At 39.1% G+C, this 17327-nt stretch overlaps 2 protein-coding genes across 2 annotated transcripts in view; one reads left to right on the top strand and one right to left on the bottom strand.

The window, feature by feature from the left end:
• Positions 1–5461, bottom strand: part of LOC308332918 (poly(ADP-ribose) glycohydrolase) — a 47657-nt gene extending 42196 nt beyond the window's left edge. Inside the window, exons 1-6 of the mRNA XM_080789059.1 lie at positions 4967–5461; positions 4726–4811; positions 3514–4313; positions 2722–2844; positions 1955–2041; positions 1556–1630 (exon numbers count right to left, since the gene is read on the bottom strand). Coding sequence (XP_080645185.1) covers positions 1556–1630; positions 1955–2041; positions 2722–2844; positions 3514–4313; positions 4726–4811; positions 4967–5070 — 1275 coding nt within the window. The 5' untranslated portion in view covers positions 5071–5461. The remainder of the gene's footprint in view (positions 1–1555; positions 1631–1954; positions 2042–2721; positions 2845–3513; positions 4314–4725; positions 4812–4966) is intronic.
• Positions 5462–5932: 471 nt separating this feature from the next.
• adam9b (ADAM metallopeptidase domain 9b) lies at positions 5933–16862 on the top strand. The gene is made up of 22 exons (XM_080788991.1): positions 5933–6142; positions 6734–6822; positions 6985–7061; positions 7188–7266; positions 7420–7496; positions 8212–8404; positions 8546–8608; positions 9026–9097; positions 9231–9400; positions 9631–9721; positions 10591–10721; positions 11253–11424; positions 12197–12289; positions 12498–12693; positions 13501–13606; positions 13944–14124; positions 14904–14993; positions 15097–15202; positions 15508–15640; positions 15778–15844; positions 16150–16187; positions 16329–16862. Exons 1-22 carry the CDS (start codon positions 6070–6072, stop codon positions 16498–16500), a joined length of 2469 nt encoding a protein of 822 aa, XP_080645117.1. The 5' UTR covers positions 5933–6069; the 3' UTR covers positions 16501–16862.
• Positions 16863–17327: the final 465 nt, after the last annotated feature.

The raw sequence follows: 17327 nt of genomic DNA, 5'->3' as shown, positions 1-17327 counted from the left end.
CCATTGATATATGTACAGTATATGACAACAAAAAATGCATCAAATTCTAAGTGAGTAGGCTATATGCAATATGGCCAATATATTGACAGGCATACACGCTCATACACATTGATTGCATTTACATTGTAGTTATTTTATCATTTAGAAATCAGATTAACCAAATAGGCTATAAAGTCAAACGTCAACACTTGTGTTGGAAGAAACACACGTTTCCAATGAATAGAAAGTAAATTAATGCATATTTATTTGTAAATTATTTCTTCCTTTTTTTATCCAAAATAGAGAAAATAGCAGCAGCTAACATATTGCAATCCATTGTGAGCTTGTGGATCGGTTATTTTCGCTATTCGTCGTAAGTATTTAATGTAGGGGTGGGCGATATGGAAAAATATAATATCACGAAAATATTTATTCAAGCTGAATCACGACACACAATATTATCATGATATATTTTCATGCGTTTTTTACGGTTAATTTTCAAGTTACTTAACAGTACAACCACCTACAAGGTAACAAAAAGAAAAAGGACCAAAGAGACTTATTATTTTAGGTAAATGAAACCGTCGCTCTGTTAAGGTATAGAACTGCAAATCACAGAATGTGCATTCACTGTATCACGATATATGCGATATCTCTGAAAAGGCATATATTGGAGACGTTGTATTGTCTTAAACGAGATTTATCAACATATCGCCCACTCCTAATTTAATGCTTAAAGTGTTTAAACATGTTTGACCAAGAACTATGATTCTTATTCCAAATACACCCACATCTCTCTAGGCAGCAGCAGCAGCAGCAGCCGCAAAGCTGTAGACTGGAACCGAATATAAATGTATGATATTGATTGACTCACATTTAACTTTAACAAATTTTGACCTGAGATCAGATTCTAAAAATGTCTTCTACATCCTGACAGTTTTCTGAAAAAGCTGTTTCTATGTCAGTGGTTCTTCGATTTAAAAAAAATAGCAGATCTACAAGCTCATAGCGCGCCACCGAGTGGTGCGCTATGAGCTTGTAGATCTGCTATTTTTCAATAGCTAAAGCATAACATAATGCTAACACGGAAAGGGGTTCCCGCCCAAAATGGGTTAACACATATGCCAATCTGAATCTAATCCAGTGTCCAATCAGGCATCCATATCGCACCATGGCTGCCACAAGTTGCAGCAGGACAACAGAATCACACTGGCTAATGAGCCATCTGTACACTGTCTTTGAACCAAGCGCTGTGAGAAGCCCTAACATTGGTTTTATGATACCTTCTGCTGGGCAATCTAAGTGCCATGATTGGATACCTAATGTTTCATTAGTCTTGACAACATCCTTAAACCACATCGCGCGTGTGTGTGTGTGTGTGTGTGTGTGTGTGTGTGTGTGTGTGTGTGTGTGTGTGTGTGTGTGCGCGCGCGTGCGTGTGTCTTAATTAAATCATTCTTTCCCAGATGGAAATTCAACCAGTGATTGCTGCTCCATTTCTAAATTAAGGTTAAAAATGTAATTAAAAAGGAAATATGTTGCATATATAGTATATTCCTGTATATTTGGTGCTCACCTTATTGCAGTACAAATGCAATGCTGTGAAGTCCCATTTCTTGGCATGTGCAGCGTTGTATTTCAATATTGTGTTCTGTAAGAAACAGAAATTGAGTTCATGAATATATTATATTTGCTATCACATTTAAAAGGCACATAAGTCATTATTTTTCAGTTGAATTATAATATTTCTTTATAGTAAGAAAAACTGTCAGTTTTGAAATATCCAAATTCTCAAATAAAAAAGGGGTGTCATCTTTCCTCATATAGTTTCTGGGATTATGGTGCCACCTTATGGCTGCATCTTGCTACAACAGGCAATTGTCACAGTTCTCATCATAGTACAATAAATAGCCTAAAAACAAGCCTAAAGAACTTAACTAATTACATTTTGATGTATGACATTGGTGAAATTTACCTTCACATCTTGTGAGCTTGCAAATTTCCCTGTCAAAGTTTCCTGGATCAGTTCCCATCTGCTCTGACTTTGCAGGTCTCTTGTTTCCTGTAAAAGCACCATAATCAATGTCTGCATTTACATTAAAATAAAAAGGTAAACTTTTACCTTAACCAGACACTCATAATACATTCCATAATCTGGTTGTTGCTTATTTATGACTAATCTCTTCAAATTCACAATGAGTCTATAACCAGCCTATAATCTCCTTCTGTAGATCTGCAATTTTCTGTGTGCAACACTGGCAGACAACTTAGTATGAATCACCCTCTTCAGTGGGCAAGCTCTGCAGGCAGCTGTGTGTCTGTGCCCATAGCACCCTAGACTGGAAACCAGAAAGAAATAGCACCCAGCTTGGTGGAAAGGTTAGAGATAAATAATGGCCTGATTATAGGACTATATTATGAATTCTTTATGAACCTGAATGTGTCATGAATGAGTGTCAAGTTTCTGTAAAGTGGCAGTCTGTTTCTTTCTACTCTGTGACGCAGCATGACATATTGCAATAATGATGGATAGTCAAACATTGGCAAACATGTTCGGCATAATTGCTTCTCAAAAGGAGTGAATTTAGGCCTATCCAGGTATAGGGGGACTTGTTTGTATCTAATTGTAGCACTACAAAATGGAGGCCACCTTCAACACGGAGGCCAGGCCATAGAATTATTCTATGATTATTACTGTAGGTGAGCTACTATGCATTCAACATCAGTGCCATTAGAACATACCTCGTTTACCACTGCAAACAAGTTCCTGGTGGAACAGGGCATCTTCACATGAACATCATCCCAGGTATCCCGGAACATGCTGGGATATGGAACTGGAACTTTTCCATTTTGAAGAAGGTCTGTCTGTCAAGCGTGGATATGCCATGCAAAAATAAAACAAACAGCACACGTATTATTATTATTATGCAAGAAGTATGAGACTAAAGCACACATTTCTAAATGTGATGTGATTTCAGATTGAGGGGGTACCACTACCAGGCAGCATTGATGGAGCTGTAGGATGTTATGTGTGTTTACTTCTTTATTGTCCATAATATCTGATAATACTGCAAATATTACAATTTTATGAAGTAACTTGGTATCTTTCGATTCACAAATCTTACACATCTTCTCTGATAATGTAGTCCAAAAGAAATATACAATTCCTAAAAGTGAAGGTATCATCCTTGCTTGCCTGCAACAGTATTATAAAATGAAAGGAAATGTTTGTACTACTTGTTCATATTAGGTACACGTATTGTATCAAATACACAATCTCTATTAGTGAATTTAAAGAGATCATGAGAGCTATTGAAAGAGATACGATTCAATCAATTTAATTGAGTTACTGACTGAACCCAATTCATTACTGGTTTTAAAAGGGACGATGTTGTCTGGTCCTAACTGCTACAAACAGACTATGAATTTTCCTTTGGGGGCAATTATTGTGTGAATACTTAATATAGCTTTCAGGCTTTTCAGACACTTTATAGTTCATACCAAAGTGCCAGAAGGAGTAGAAAGTGTTCAAACCCTTATCATGACTGTGTGCTGGCCAGGAGAGTCCCTCAACCGAGGTAGGGGTTGGCCACACTCTGGCATTCTTCTAAGCTCGCCGATGGGGGTTCCCAGCCATGTGGCACTTGGCCCATCATCAGAGACATCAGGACTTCCCGCGCCTCCGCCTCGTTCCTCTGGAGAATCCTCATGACTGGCACGTCTGCCAGCTGAGGAGGAGGAGGTAGAGGAGCCGCTTGAAAAGAAGTCTGTTATTTTGCGTTTGCCAGGGCCCTGCTTTAATTCCCCTGCGCTCCTCTCCGGCTTTTGCCAGGGCGGTGTGAGTGGCTGACTGTCCCCCGGAATGTCCTCTTCCTCCTCCTCCTCGGAGGCTGCCGAGACTGGGTCGACCTGCTCGCGGTCGCGTGGTGGCGTTAGAGGCTGGGTATCTTCATCCAGGTTAAAGACGTCAGGCTCTTCAGGGATGTTGCAGGAGTTGATCTGGCCGCTCTCCGTGTCCGGACAACGTGCTGCTGGTGGTGCTGAGGTGCATTCGGAGCCGCCTGCTGCGTCGCTCGTCATCTCGGCATCGCTAGAATCGCTGCATGCTTCAACGGTGCTGAGAACCGCCGTGGGTTTCTCGAGCCAGCAATCAAGTGTGTTCTTGAACTTGTGTTGCTGCCTGGGGCCCAGTCTGTGTTGTGAATCCTTGGGAGTTCGGACGCCGCGCAGTCCTGCTTGTCCGCTCTTGGACCGCTTATCCATTTCTGCCAGTCCTTTGCTGTTCTCTCTCCGTTCTTGATCGACTGTCTCGTTATCTGTGCTTGGAGTATATACTGTAAACGCAGATGTGATTTTGCAGTGAATATAAAAGGACGACATATGTATTTTTGTAAAACAATAATGATAATAAAATTATAAATAAACATGAAACGAAGAAAATACCGTAATCTATCATTTTAAGTAGGTTGGGCACATCATCATTTGACACTATATGTTACTGAGCTGGTTATAATGTTGATTGATTGACTGATTGAAATATTTATTAACAGTTTGTAGAATTACAGTACATTTCAAGCACAAACTCAATACAAAGACTGTTAACTGTGAGTGGACAACCCAATTAAGCATTACACTTGTTTACAACAGGGTCCACATTGTTCAATTCATCAAAACATTTAGAGACATACAAATAGACACTTCTATGTAGTTAAAAAACAGAACAGGAATTTATCATATTATTGTTACCTTTGAGAGATGGTAGAGATCTCTGGGTACCCAATTCAAACTTAAATCTCTTTGCAAGTGGCTCAAAGTCTGTGAATGCAGTCATTCTGCAAATGGAGAACAGTTCATGGAAAGGATTTATATACCTAGATAGGATTCATAAAGCTGCTTTAACAACCTATGGCAAGTAAAGGTAGAATTATGAGTTAAGGTACTGTATACAACTATTATTTTATGAAATGACTGAAAACTCAATACTCACAATACAACCGGACTTAACACCACCAGTGAGGTCTGCTTTCCAGAGCAGAACTTTAGAAGTCGTCTCTTCAATAGCTGGATGAGTCCCAGACTGTTTGCAGCCATACATGAAACCAGTTGTACAGTCTATAGTCTAGATGGGTAATGTCTAGCCTAGGTAATGTCGTTATCTAGCTACTTACACTTACACTATGTGTAGAAGATAAACACATTTGTAAGTAAAGACTGTAAGTGCTGACTGACTGTAGCAGCTATTGTTGTTATTGTTGTCAATTAAAATATCCTTCACAGACTGCTGCCAGTTTAACTTTACACTGTCAAGCAAGCACGACACACACACACACACACACCGTAGCAAGCAATAGCTGGCGATAAGCTAACGAGTGTGCAATGTTTGTTAAATGAACATATTCGATAATACGTTGAGCCTAAAAGTGCAGTATTTTAACAGCTGTTTTGGAAACAAAAATCATCACAAACAAAACACAACAACACAGACGCCGGTGCACGACTGACTGACGTCATTTCCGGGAGTGTGTTCAACTCTCATGAAGTATCGCGATGTTTTCTCATCCCTCTCCCTACTCCAAAAAATAATAATACATAAATTAGAAAATATGAATAATACCGGTAGTAATAATTTGTGTCTTCCCGTAACAATAAACCCGCTATCCGGATAGTCAGTCATGTAGATGTTCTATTTTTAGGAACAAGGAATAGAATAAACTATATATTTTCTTATATAAGAAAATGTCAAGCTTGTCAATCAAATTTAGATGTAGGTTCAGGTTGACACAAAGCCCTTTGAATTGAATTGAATTGAATTGACACATTTTAATTTTGTGAATGGAAAATGATGTTGTCAGACGAGTAATTATTTTCTCGATCTACCTGTTTGACAGGAATGGCCACAAGTACATCGAGCCCTCAGCCCATCATGTGACTCACCTAAACTGAGGGGAAAAAGAAAAGAAGATGGGGGTAGAAAGAAAAGAGGCAGGTACACACAAGTAGACAAGACAGGTTACAGGTACATCCTGCTTCAGTGCTATCTGGATAGATATCGGTGGCTGTCCGCTAAATGGAACTTATACTGGAAGGATCATGGTGAAAACACATTTTATATTCACTGCTGCTGCCTGTTTGCTTTGCTCCATCGCAACAGTTTACAATGAAGGTGAGACACTTTAATATTTGTTTTGTTGTAAACGGGTTCGCCTGGAAACGTGCTTGGAAATTACTGTTCGATTTCTCTATAGTGTATGTCATTTTATATGCGAACTTCTGCGAAGCCATGGTGACAATTGTTTTGTTGTGAATTGTGGCATTTGGTCCTTTTTGTGTTTTGCAATTGCGACGCAACGAGCTAAAAGCTTCACTCACATTTAATTTGACAGACGGGCCCCAGGCCAGTTAAACGTGTCCCAAACAAACGTTTACTGATTGTTGAGATGTGTTCATGTATCCAATCACATTTTAAGTTGTTTTTTTATATGAGGATCAAGCGTTATGCAGGTATGCATGTGTTTATGTAGGCCTATCATTCTTATTTTTAATTATTAATTTAATAGGGCCACAATGGAAACAACAAGTTCCCCAGGACATTTTTTTTGTGGTATATCCTTTTAGGCTTTTAGCCTAAATGTCTGATTGTACCTCGCGCTGTTTACATTTTCTTCTGACTATTAAAGTATTCAATTGAATCAAGCAGTTTGTAAAATAATCAAAAAAATGAATCCATTGCAATGTGGATGTCTTTATTTTTCAGAAACTTCCAATGGCAAGAAGTTTTCATCCAAGTACTCAGTTGTTACACCTCAAATCATTCATAGATGGACAAGGAGTGCTTCAGAAAAGGTGTGTGTGTGTGTGTGTGTGTGTGTGTGTGTGTGTGTGTGTGTGTGTGTGTGTGTGTGTGTGTGTGTGTGTGTGTGTGTGTGTGTGTGTGTGTGTGTGTGTGTGTGTGTGTCGCACGCATCTTGTCCCTTTACACCTCTTTTTTCATATCTATAATTTCAGACAGATGGAAAGGAGAAAATGTCATATTCCATTAACATAAACAACAGACGGCACATCATCCATCTAACGAGAAACAAGTATGTTATGGTTGCATTTTCTGAAGTAAAAGAATAGATGTCAGTGCTGAAAGTAGCCTACAGGTGTGTATACCGTATATATATAATATGCTTAAGCTATATGTATGTTTTTCTTTTGTTTGTCAGGAACTTTGTATCCCCAAACTTAGTTCAGTATTCTCATGACAAAAGTGGGATCCACAAATCCATATATCCATGGCAAGATGTAAGTAGTAAAGACATTATTTTAGGAATACTAAATTAGCTACTCATTTTCTATTGTTCTGTATGTTAAACTGGTTTAAATTATTTGTCTCTTGATATTTATTTATCTATATCTACCTAAAATCTACATTTTGTTTTTTGTTTTTTTGCTCAGGAGCATTGCTTTTATCATGGAGAAGTGGAAGGATATGAGAGCTCACTTGTAGCTCTCAGCACATGCACTGGCCTGAGGTTCGTCATTCTAATTATTTTGAAGGGTTGAGCAAATTAAGCCTAGCCTCCGGTACCCATGCAATGTTATGCAGAGCCTCACCCCACAGAACCTCCTACACTTGACTGTCTCACATTACTGGTAGTTATTTGCTTCATTTGGAAACTGTCATGACTTGTTTGGATTGGAAGATCCTAAATATACTTGCTGGGCATGTATAAAGGCCCTGCCCAGATCCTTACCCTAACAACAAACTTATGAGCTAGCGTATACTGTACCAACGGCAACATTTAACAATTTTGCGCTGAATATTTTGTTATTGGTTAATGGTTTTATGTTTTCCCTCACCTGACTACAAAACAAATTCCCCATTTTGGATAATGGAGCCTTTGATCTTGGAACAGTGCCTCGTAATGCATTCCCAACAGGTCCATTTAGTATTTTTCTAATACTAAACTTTTAACAATGAAATCTGACAAATTCCTGGGCCAGATTTTACTTGATGTACTCCTGGGGTGTATCACTTCTGGTTTCTGGTAAATGTAAAATGTGTATCTGGATGTTGATTATTGCATACAAAGCCAAAGTGGACATTAATTGCACTTTCCAATGAGCGTGTCTTGCAGTGCTCTTTAAATATGCAATCTAATTTGAATGGCGTTTTTTCTTTTTTTCCCCTTTTCTTTTGCTTCAATTTGCTTTTTATTGGATTTTCAAATACCTGCTTCTCTGCAGGGGTGTGATCCTCCTTGGTGATAAGAGCTATGGACTTGAACCAGTCCCCCAGTCTCTGAACAATGAACACCTTCTATACCTCCTCAAGGACATCGAGTCAGAGCCCTTCGTCTGTGGAGTAGTCAGTGGCACGTCATTAACGGAGAAACATTCACCGTTTGAACCTGGACAATCGCTGACCTCACACCTACGGGTTAGGCTGCACTTCATAATACAGTAACCTGAACAGACATTTACATACAGCTTGTGTAAGTCATCAAACTAGGAAATAGCTGAGGTTTTTTTAAACTGATCGCTTTACTTCTCTATTTTTTTCTCCATCCTCTTTCAACAGCGAAAACACAATTTGCCACAAACCAGTTATGTGGAGTTGGCACTAGTCGTGGATAATTCGAGGGTGAGTGTGTCTGTCCATATGAGCATGGAATGAGGTCAGCTGATTGGCTGAGCAGGGAATGTGATGTATGATAAGAGCGCCGCTCACTTCACAATTTATTATTATTTCAACCTGGAGTCCATATTTGGGAATGGCATTATAGGCAAACTGTTAATAAGATCTACAAGCATGCAAAACATCTGCATTGTGAGCTTGTAGATTTGCTCTTTTCATTATTTATAGTATGAGCAATCATATGGGGCAAAAAGATGACAAAATGTGTGTTTTTGTTTAATGGGTTGTTAATTTTATCTCTGTTTGCTGAGACAGAAAAAAATGGATACATTTCCCAAAATAATGTATTAAGCTTCAAGCCACTGTCAAGGCATCCATATTTCCATCTCATCAATGTTTTTAACTTTTTATATTCCTACCTAGTATAAATATAAGAAAGAAAATGAGACGGCAGTACGAGAAGAGATGGTGGAAATGGCCAATCTACTTGATGGGGTGAGAGTTTAAATACATGTTCAAATAAAATGCATCTTCTTGATTACAACAGCAACTTGTGTAGGTAAAATTGCCAATGATACAGTTGTATCTTTCATTCATCTTATGTCTGCACTCGCGGTGTTCATTCTAGTATTACAAGCAGCTGAATATCAGAGTGATGCTGGTGGGCCTGGAGATTTTTAAGGACTCCAACCCCTTTGATGTGGATGGGTCTGCAGGAGAGGTGGTATCGAGTTTTGTGAAATGGAGGAAGACCAGTCTGCTGCCACGGATTAAACATGATATTGGGCAACTCATTGTGTAAGTGCTCCATTGTTTGGTAAAAACGCTGCCATTAAGTGACAAGTCTGCTCGGTCTGGAGCCACCTCAAGGCTTAACAACCGTGATGGTATCGATTTATATAATGTTAAACAACAGAGATTTCTGTCAAAAGCATAACTGATCTGCTGTTTGAAATGTAATTCGATCTTTGTGACCTTTCTTTGACTTGTAATACTTTCAGTATTTCCAACTTGATTTTGTTTTCCAGAGGACGCTCCACACCCTATGATGGAGGGGTGCTGGGTATGGCCTTTGTGGGCACTGTGTGCTCAGTGGCTTCGTCCGGAGGAATCAACGTGGTAAGTTCAACCCCTTTTAACTTCTTAGCACCATCTGACACTGTGGTGCTGCGATGCTGTGATCTTTTTGTTTGGAAGCTGATACAGTCTATATTATTTATGAAGAGCTCTGTTAGGCGTGTGGATTATTCTCACAGAAGCCGAATAACACAGTATTCAAACAGGTTTGTTAGACTGACACAACCGGATCAAAACACTTCCACTTTAGCTTGTGGAATTCCACAGATGTTATTTAAAGGCTTCAGTTTAGTTTATACGCTGGCTAAGACTTGATAATGGCATGACAGTGCTGGGAAAGAATTCAGAATGCTAGGCTGTTTTGTGTGTATTGGGTGTGTGCCATCAATACATGTCTATTCATAGCTAAACTATTTTCCACATTACTGGCATTTTTCACTTTTTTCCAAGTCTTTAACATGTTTCCAAACTTACCTGAATAAATTTGTAAATGTTAGCTAAACATCATTCAGACAACACATTTTTGTTCATAAATCACTATTTTCTCCAGGGGCTATTTTCGGCAACACTTTTCGAACTAATCTGCTTTTTTACACGCATGGGTTACGATAATGTACCTGTAATGTAAATAAAGGAACTACTATATTTGGATTTCCTAGTTTCAAGTCTCTTTAGGTTGATTTTCATACCATGCTGAAGTTAATGACCATGCAGAAGTCATTGGCTTCCTTGAAAAACAAAGTTTGGTGTGATTTGGAAATGGTCGTCAGTAATGTCAAATATACAGTGAAATTGTAGTCAATCGACTAAACAAAACAGACGGTCTCATCCTTTAATGCCTTTTATATTCTAGCATAAATGTATTGTTTTATGTGATATATGTACTCATTTCAGTATTGTCTTCACTACAGTTCAGTGGCGACAATCTAATCGTTGCCTCTACGGTGGTGGCTCATGAAATGGGCCATGTCCTGGGCATGAACCATGACAGTGCCAGCTGTAACTGTAATGGTTCGGACTGCATCATGGCACCCTCTGCCAGGTATGAATTTAGCACAACTCGGTCATAAGTGACTCTGTTTACCGGTTGCATGACAAACAGAAGAATGCCAGCACTCACGGAAGTGTCCTTCAGGTACTTTCTTATTCATGTAGGCATGTTGAACACCTACAGTATCTGAATAAAAAAGTGCCGGAAGAACAGGTCCAGGAGTTTGGTAAATTTTTTACAGGTGTCAAATTCCACAGTAACCGGTCAGTATTATTAACTCTACAAATGCAAACTAGATTTAGCTGCTTGATCAATACATTTTATAAAGAAAATGAATTTACTTTAAACCTGAGGTCCCTATTTTTCTTTTTACAAGATTTACTATTTTTGAAAGTATATAATAATGCTTAAGTAATTAACTTGGCAACACAAGAGTGTCCCTTGCTGAGAAGAATGTGTTGCGTTGTTCAGAGTATTTAGGCATTGGTTCATGTTCTGTTTAGGGTTTCATTACTATACTGTAAACAGGGGCCTGCTTGTCTGTTTGTGCTCAGAGGTCATGTGTCATGTTTTCCCCCGTAGCGGCTCCCAGACCTTCAGTGTCTGCAGCGGACGTGACTTTGAGAGGTTGATCCTTCGTGGTGGTGGGGTGTGTCTGAGAAATCAGCCTACCGGGTCAGATATAGTGGGAATTGCTAAATGTGGCAATGGGATGCTGGAGAAAGGAGAGCAGTGTGACTGCGGCACACCAGAGGTAAAGTACCTCTCGGAGGATAACAACTAGGATACTAGATTTACTGAATGAAGGTAGATGTTACACAGAGAAGAAGATATTTGGAGGATTATTCTGGTGCTGAAGTTCATAGCACTCTATCTTTTAAATTCATCTTTTAAATTCTATCTGAAAAAATGGGTTGCAAAATTGTGGGATAAAAATTATATAATTTTTTTAAAAAGCAATGCAATCAGTTTAACTACTGCCACTGCGAATTACTGGCTATGGGAAGCCAATGTATCCGAATGAACAGTTAAGTTTCCCTTTACTTTGTGATAATTGTGATAATCAGAAATATCGAGTCTTGTCTGTCCCAGGAACAATTGCTCTGTCAACTCGACAGCTAACACTAAACAGTGGCCAGGACCACTAGACAATATGATGATTTATTCAAATGGGTCATTTATAGAAAAACATTTTGGAGCTTGCTTTGTCTGCATGTATTTAGGCATTTAGCAGACGCTCTTAATCCAGAGCGATTTACATTAAGCGAGAACAAAAAGCATGGCAATACATCACATACATAAAAAGTAGTTATCATGAAACATGTGTAAGAACGTAACAGTGGAATATCTATATAATGAAACTATACATATATACTGTACTATGCTATACATACTGTATGTACTATGAACTGCTATGACTACATGCAATTCTACATAACATGCTATAAGGCTGTATCAAATGCTATCTAATTGTGTATTAGTTGCACTCATTTAATCAGTACTGTCTTTGTTACTCTGACCCACAGGAGTGTGAAGATGATACATGCTGTGATGGGTCCACCTGCATGTTGACCCCGGGGTCTGTCTGCGCTCAGGGAGAATGCTGCGATAGCTGTCAGGTCAGCCCAGTTTACAGTATATTCCGTCTTATTACTGTGTCTTTCGCGATATTTGTCGATCCATGTCTTGCCTTTGGGTAGAACATGTGTTGCTTACAACTTTATAATATTGAATACAGAGAATAGATGCATTTGGAAATAAATACCTCCTTGCCTCTGTAATAAAGATGGCTCCTGTAACGAGGTTGAATGTCGTGCTGTGTTTCAGTTCAGAGTGATGGGGACACGATGCAGGGATTCTGTCAACACATGTGACCTGCCAGAGTATTGTAGTGGCGAGACTGGGTTTTGCCCCGATGACTTTTACATCATGGACGGCCTAACCTGTGAAAACAACGCAGCATACTGTTATGAGGGACGCTGTCAGACATATGATCATCAGTGTAAACATCTTTTTGAACCAGGTACGTTTGACACACTTGAAGATTCACAGCTAATTGTCCCTATTCTAGGCATGTCATTATGGGTGAGTATTCTGTGAAATTGTCCAGAAATCTATATATAAGCTCACAATGTTGCAAATAACTTGTTGTGTGCTTGTAGATATGCTATTTTTGGTTGGAAATATTTGCTAGATGATCAGAGATCACCACCTACTGAGTTTTAGTCCACACTGACATACCTGAAGAATAAGTACAGGGCTAGGCTGGAGCCAGATAATGATGGTGGACAATATGAGACTGACCCTGTCCACCATTAGCATAGCATAGACACTAGGCTGTGCGCAATTTATCACACCAACGGGTAAGAAGAAAACCTGCCCACGTCCCCACCCGACACAGTGGTTCTTGGGTTGGTTCTTAGTCAAGATGGTGGTCCCTGTGTCACACAATCAGTTTAAAACCCCTGCCTTGAACAATGCACTAGCTATTTCTCGCTCTTATCTAAGAAGAGAACTTGAACCATGAAAGAGCTCCGGTTCTATGAAAGAGCTTTTGTACTTCTCTGTTTGAAAATTAAGTATGGTTGTCTAGTCTACAGATATATATTGCTGTTTTTAATTAACCAAGTCATCCAAATGCAATACTCAGACGTATTAGGTACATGGAGACATGCAGAAAACCCTGTTCTAAAGGGCTTGGCCATCAGATGTCATTCACTTAAACCCCCGACCCTCAGCCCCAAGTCTACAGGAAGTAAAATGGCATTTTGATCATGCTTTTCTCCTTTTTACCATATTTTACTTAACATAAGATTACTATTTTGGGCAGATGCGACAAAGGCAGCAGACATCTGTTTCCAGACTGCAAATGCAATTGGAGACAAGTTTGGAAACTGCGGAATAACTGGTGTAGGATATAAAAGATGCACTGGAGAGTAAGTATCCTGCTAGATCACTTTGCATACTGTTAAAGTATTGTCCACACTATTTCTGTATATTAAGATGTTTAGGTAACTACAGTACAAAGCCTTTGAGCTGAGTTTGGTGGCAGGTCATTTGGCTGTTGGTTTGCAACAGCATTATGGCATTGCTGTGTTGACAGGGTATTATTTTAATGCATTTATTTGTCATTAACTGCACACGGTACCCAGGCCAATCCATTTCAGACTGAACACCTTTTTTTTAGATGTTGCTTAATTGTGATGGTTGCATTATATCCAATACTGTCTGTGAAGAAACTAAGTTATTTATTCTCCTCAATGGCAACTGCAGAGATGCCATGTGTGGGAAGATCCAGTGTACTAATGTGGATGTCAACACACCCCCTGAAGGTGCCAGTGTCAGCAACACAATTATTGATGGCGAGAAATGTGTGAACGCAGACTTCAACTTTGGCACTGATACGCTGGATCCTGCCTACGTTAATTCTGGCAGCCCGTGTGCCAAGGGAAAGGTAGGCGATAAATCACTGTTGTGGCGTAAGTGAGGCGTCCAGAGCTCCCTACTTGTACTGTACACCAGTGGTTCTCAACCTGTGGCTCGATGATTTTGGAGGGTCCCCAGATGACAGTGAAGTGACAGTTTAAGGACCTTTTTTAAGACTATTTTAATTCAGGAAAAAAGACCATTACTGCATCAAAAGTAATCGACAAACAATAGCCTGATCTACAAAGGGATCTACATTGCGAGGCGTTGTGTGCTTATAGATATGCCATTTTCACTATTTATCTGTTGAACCGAGTCGAACTGAAACTTTAACTCAAAAATGGAATGCCTCAACTCCTACATTCCAAGTGCTTAGTTATCAGGGTGGGGTCCCCAGTTCAAATAGGATAGGAAGATAGAGGGGGGGGGGGGGGGGGGGTTACAGCCTGAAAAGTTTGAGAACCCCTGCTTTACACCACTGCTGGATATTGTTTCAGTATATAAGTCACTTATACTTATACTACTAAGTGTAGTGTATATACTACACTTATACTGATTAAAGTTCTTCAATGACATACACACGAACACACTCACTCGGTGGCTTAAAGTTTGCGGAACTGTTTTCATACAAGAGCAAGCTATGTAAGCTATGCAGGAGAAGAAATGTCGCCTGAGATGTTCCAGGGTGTGACTGGTTTTTAAAATAAAGTTCCCCGGCTGTGAAATAATGTTAATGAAATCCACTGTGACAGTCATCTTCAAAATGTTCCATTGCATCACCAAGAAATGGTTATTTTTTTATTTCAGACTTGCATCGACTTTAGTTGTGTGAATGCGTCTTTACTGCGGTCGTCTGACATGTCCTGTGATGCCCAGAGTACCTGCAGTGGCCACGGGGTAGGGCAGAAGTGTTTTTATACAAGCACATCCTGAGATCAGTGCAGATGGTGATACATTTCTGTATTGTTCAGATCTCACATGGTGGTTGTGTTGTCCATAGGTGTGTAACGACCAGGATCACTGCCACTGTGATGACGGATGGGCGCCACCCAACTGTAACCTGCAAGGACGAGGTGGCAGTGTAGATAGTGGTCCAGCTCAAATAGGTGTGTTTACATTTATCACTTGCTTCCATTCGATTTTACAGCTTCGTTTGTTAATATTGGTTGGCAAAATACTTGATTTTTGTTTGCATTTAAACAAACAATGTGCGGGAGTCCACTGTGTAGACTAATATACAAATGCAAAGAAGGCAGTCTAAATGGACATGATGAGGAGGGGAAAGCTGTGCAAATGGGTTATATTGCTAAATATAGTCAAATGAAAAGTAATTTGACAAATACTGTGTGATTGATAATTATTGCAGTTCAAATACTATGTTTACTTTAACTTCTAACCTCTTGTACTCCAGATTACTCTCTTAGGAATGGCCTGTTGATCTTCTTTCTGTTGGTTGTCCCCGTCCTGGTTCTGGTCATTTTGGCACTACTGTATTTCTTCAGGAGAGATTCTCTGAATCTCTGCCTTAAATCCAGGCGTCACAGGTAAACTTTGAACTCCATAATGTAACTTTAAACTAAAAAACTATTCGTTATGGGGTTTTTTTGGCAGTCAAGCATGTATTTACTTTCTCTCTCGCATCATTGTCGCATCAAACTATTTTGTACATTGTTTTATGTAGATCAAATCGTCAAGCAAATGGAAATGTTCAGGCCAGTCCCACACCAATACAAGTTCCTCCTGCTAAGGTATCGTGAACAACAATGTATTTTGCCAACAACATACAAACCAAGGTTTTTCCTTCATGGGTTGATGTCATAGACTGTAATATCCATGTCATTTTGTAATGTAAAATATAACCAGGAACGTTAATCAGTTAAACTTATTTTTAACCCTAGAACAGATCATTCAAATGTTATTGTCACATCACAAGTTTACACCCAGTTGGTGAAATTATTTTGTAATGAGTAGTAAGTATAAGCTACTTTTCTCTGTTTTATATCATGAAAAATGTAATGTTTTCGTTTTCCTTTTTTGATTGAATTGCTGACAGCCGGACATTCCACTAGATGCCTCATCTCAAATTCCAGGGTAGGAACCGATGGATCATTTCAATATTTATTCGATGTTGGCAAAGTATGATGATTTTGTAGTGATTCCACAAGAGCAGTACAGCTATGTGCACAAGCGCCAACTGTTTCATTTGGCTGAATTTCCACACAAACCTGTCAGTTTCAGGTATGGAGAACTGGATTACTGGAATGTGGAAGGCAACGCCACTGGGCCTCCTCAGCGCCCTGGCGGTCCCCCCAGATATACACACTCACCTGCGCCCCAGCAAGGCCCTGCGCCCCAGCAAGGCCCTGGGGTCCCCAGAGCCATCCCATCCAAAGACATACCATAATGTTTTGTGCTCGTCTGACACAACTGCATTTTCTTTTAACCTCATCTATATTGCAAATAATGGAGAGATGTTTGAAATGTTATCACTCAACGTTGTCTATTTAATAAGACACATTTTTTTTTACACTGTGATATGACCTCTTGCCAGCACCTTTATAAGGTGTAGCAACATGGTGATCTGATGAAGCCGGCTTATCCTTGTTCCTGGAATATGTAGTCATGAATTAAATGTTTTATATATATTAAGTACTTTATTTTCAAACAGAATTGTCGCAAGCTATTGTACATTTTATGCTATTGCGTATTTTTAAAATATTTTAAGACTTGATTGTTAACTTTGTGAATTGTAATAAAACAGTATTAAGGATCTAATTTGAACCATCTCATTATTTATTAAGCCATATTTTTGTGATGGAAGGAAGTACTCTCATGTTTTACTTAAAAGTGAAGGTATGGCAATGTAGATATACTTTGTGAAGTAGAAGTCCTGTATTCAAAATGCACTTGAGTAAAAGTACTCATTGTGCAGAATGTCCCATTTTGCAAGTTCAAAATGTATAGCCTAAAAGATATTTTAGAAAATAGCTCCCAAGCATTCTGAGCTTACCATGTACCATTTTCTAATACAAATGCTTTTATTCTTTTGTCCTGTAAAGCAACTTTGAGTATCTTGGAAAGCGCCATATAAATCTTATGTATTATTGTAAACTGGAGAAAGTTTAAAAAATAATATACACACTACACACACAGTAGGCTACTTGAGTAGGGTAGATAAAATGATTGAAGTTGACAACAATAGCCAATATTCAAACTCTCAGCATGTCGTAT

This window comes from Protomyctophum bolini (genome assembly GCF_963924005.1).
Source record: "Protomyctophum bolini genome assembly, chromosome: 18".
NCBI lineage: Eukaryota > Metazoa > Chordata > Actinopteri > Myctophiformes > Myctophidae > Protomyctophum > Protomyctophum bolini.
This window is presented reverse-complemented; position numbering and strand designations above follow the sequence as displayed.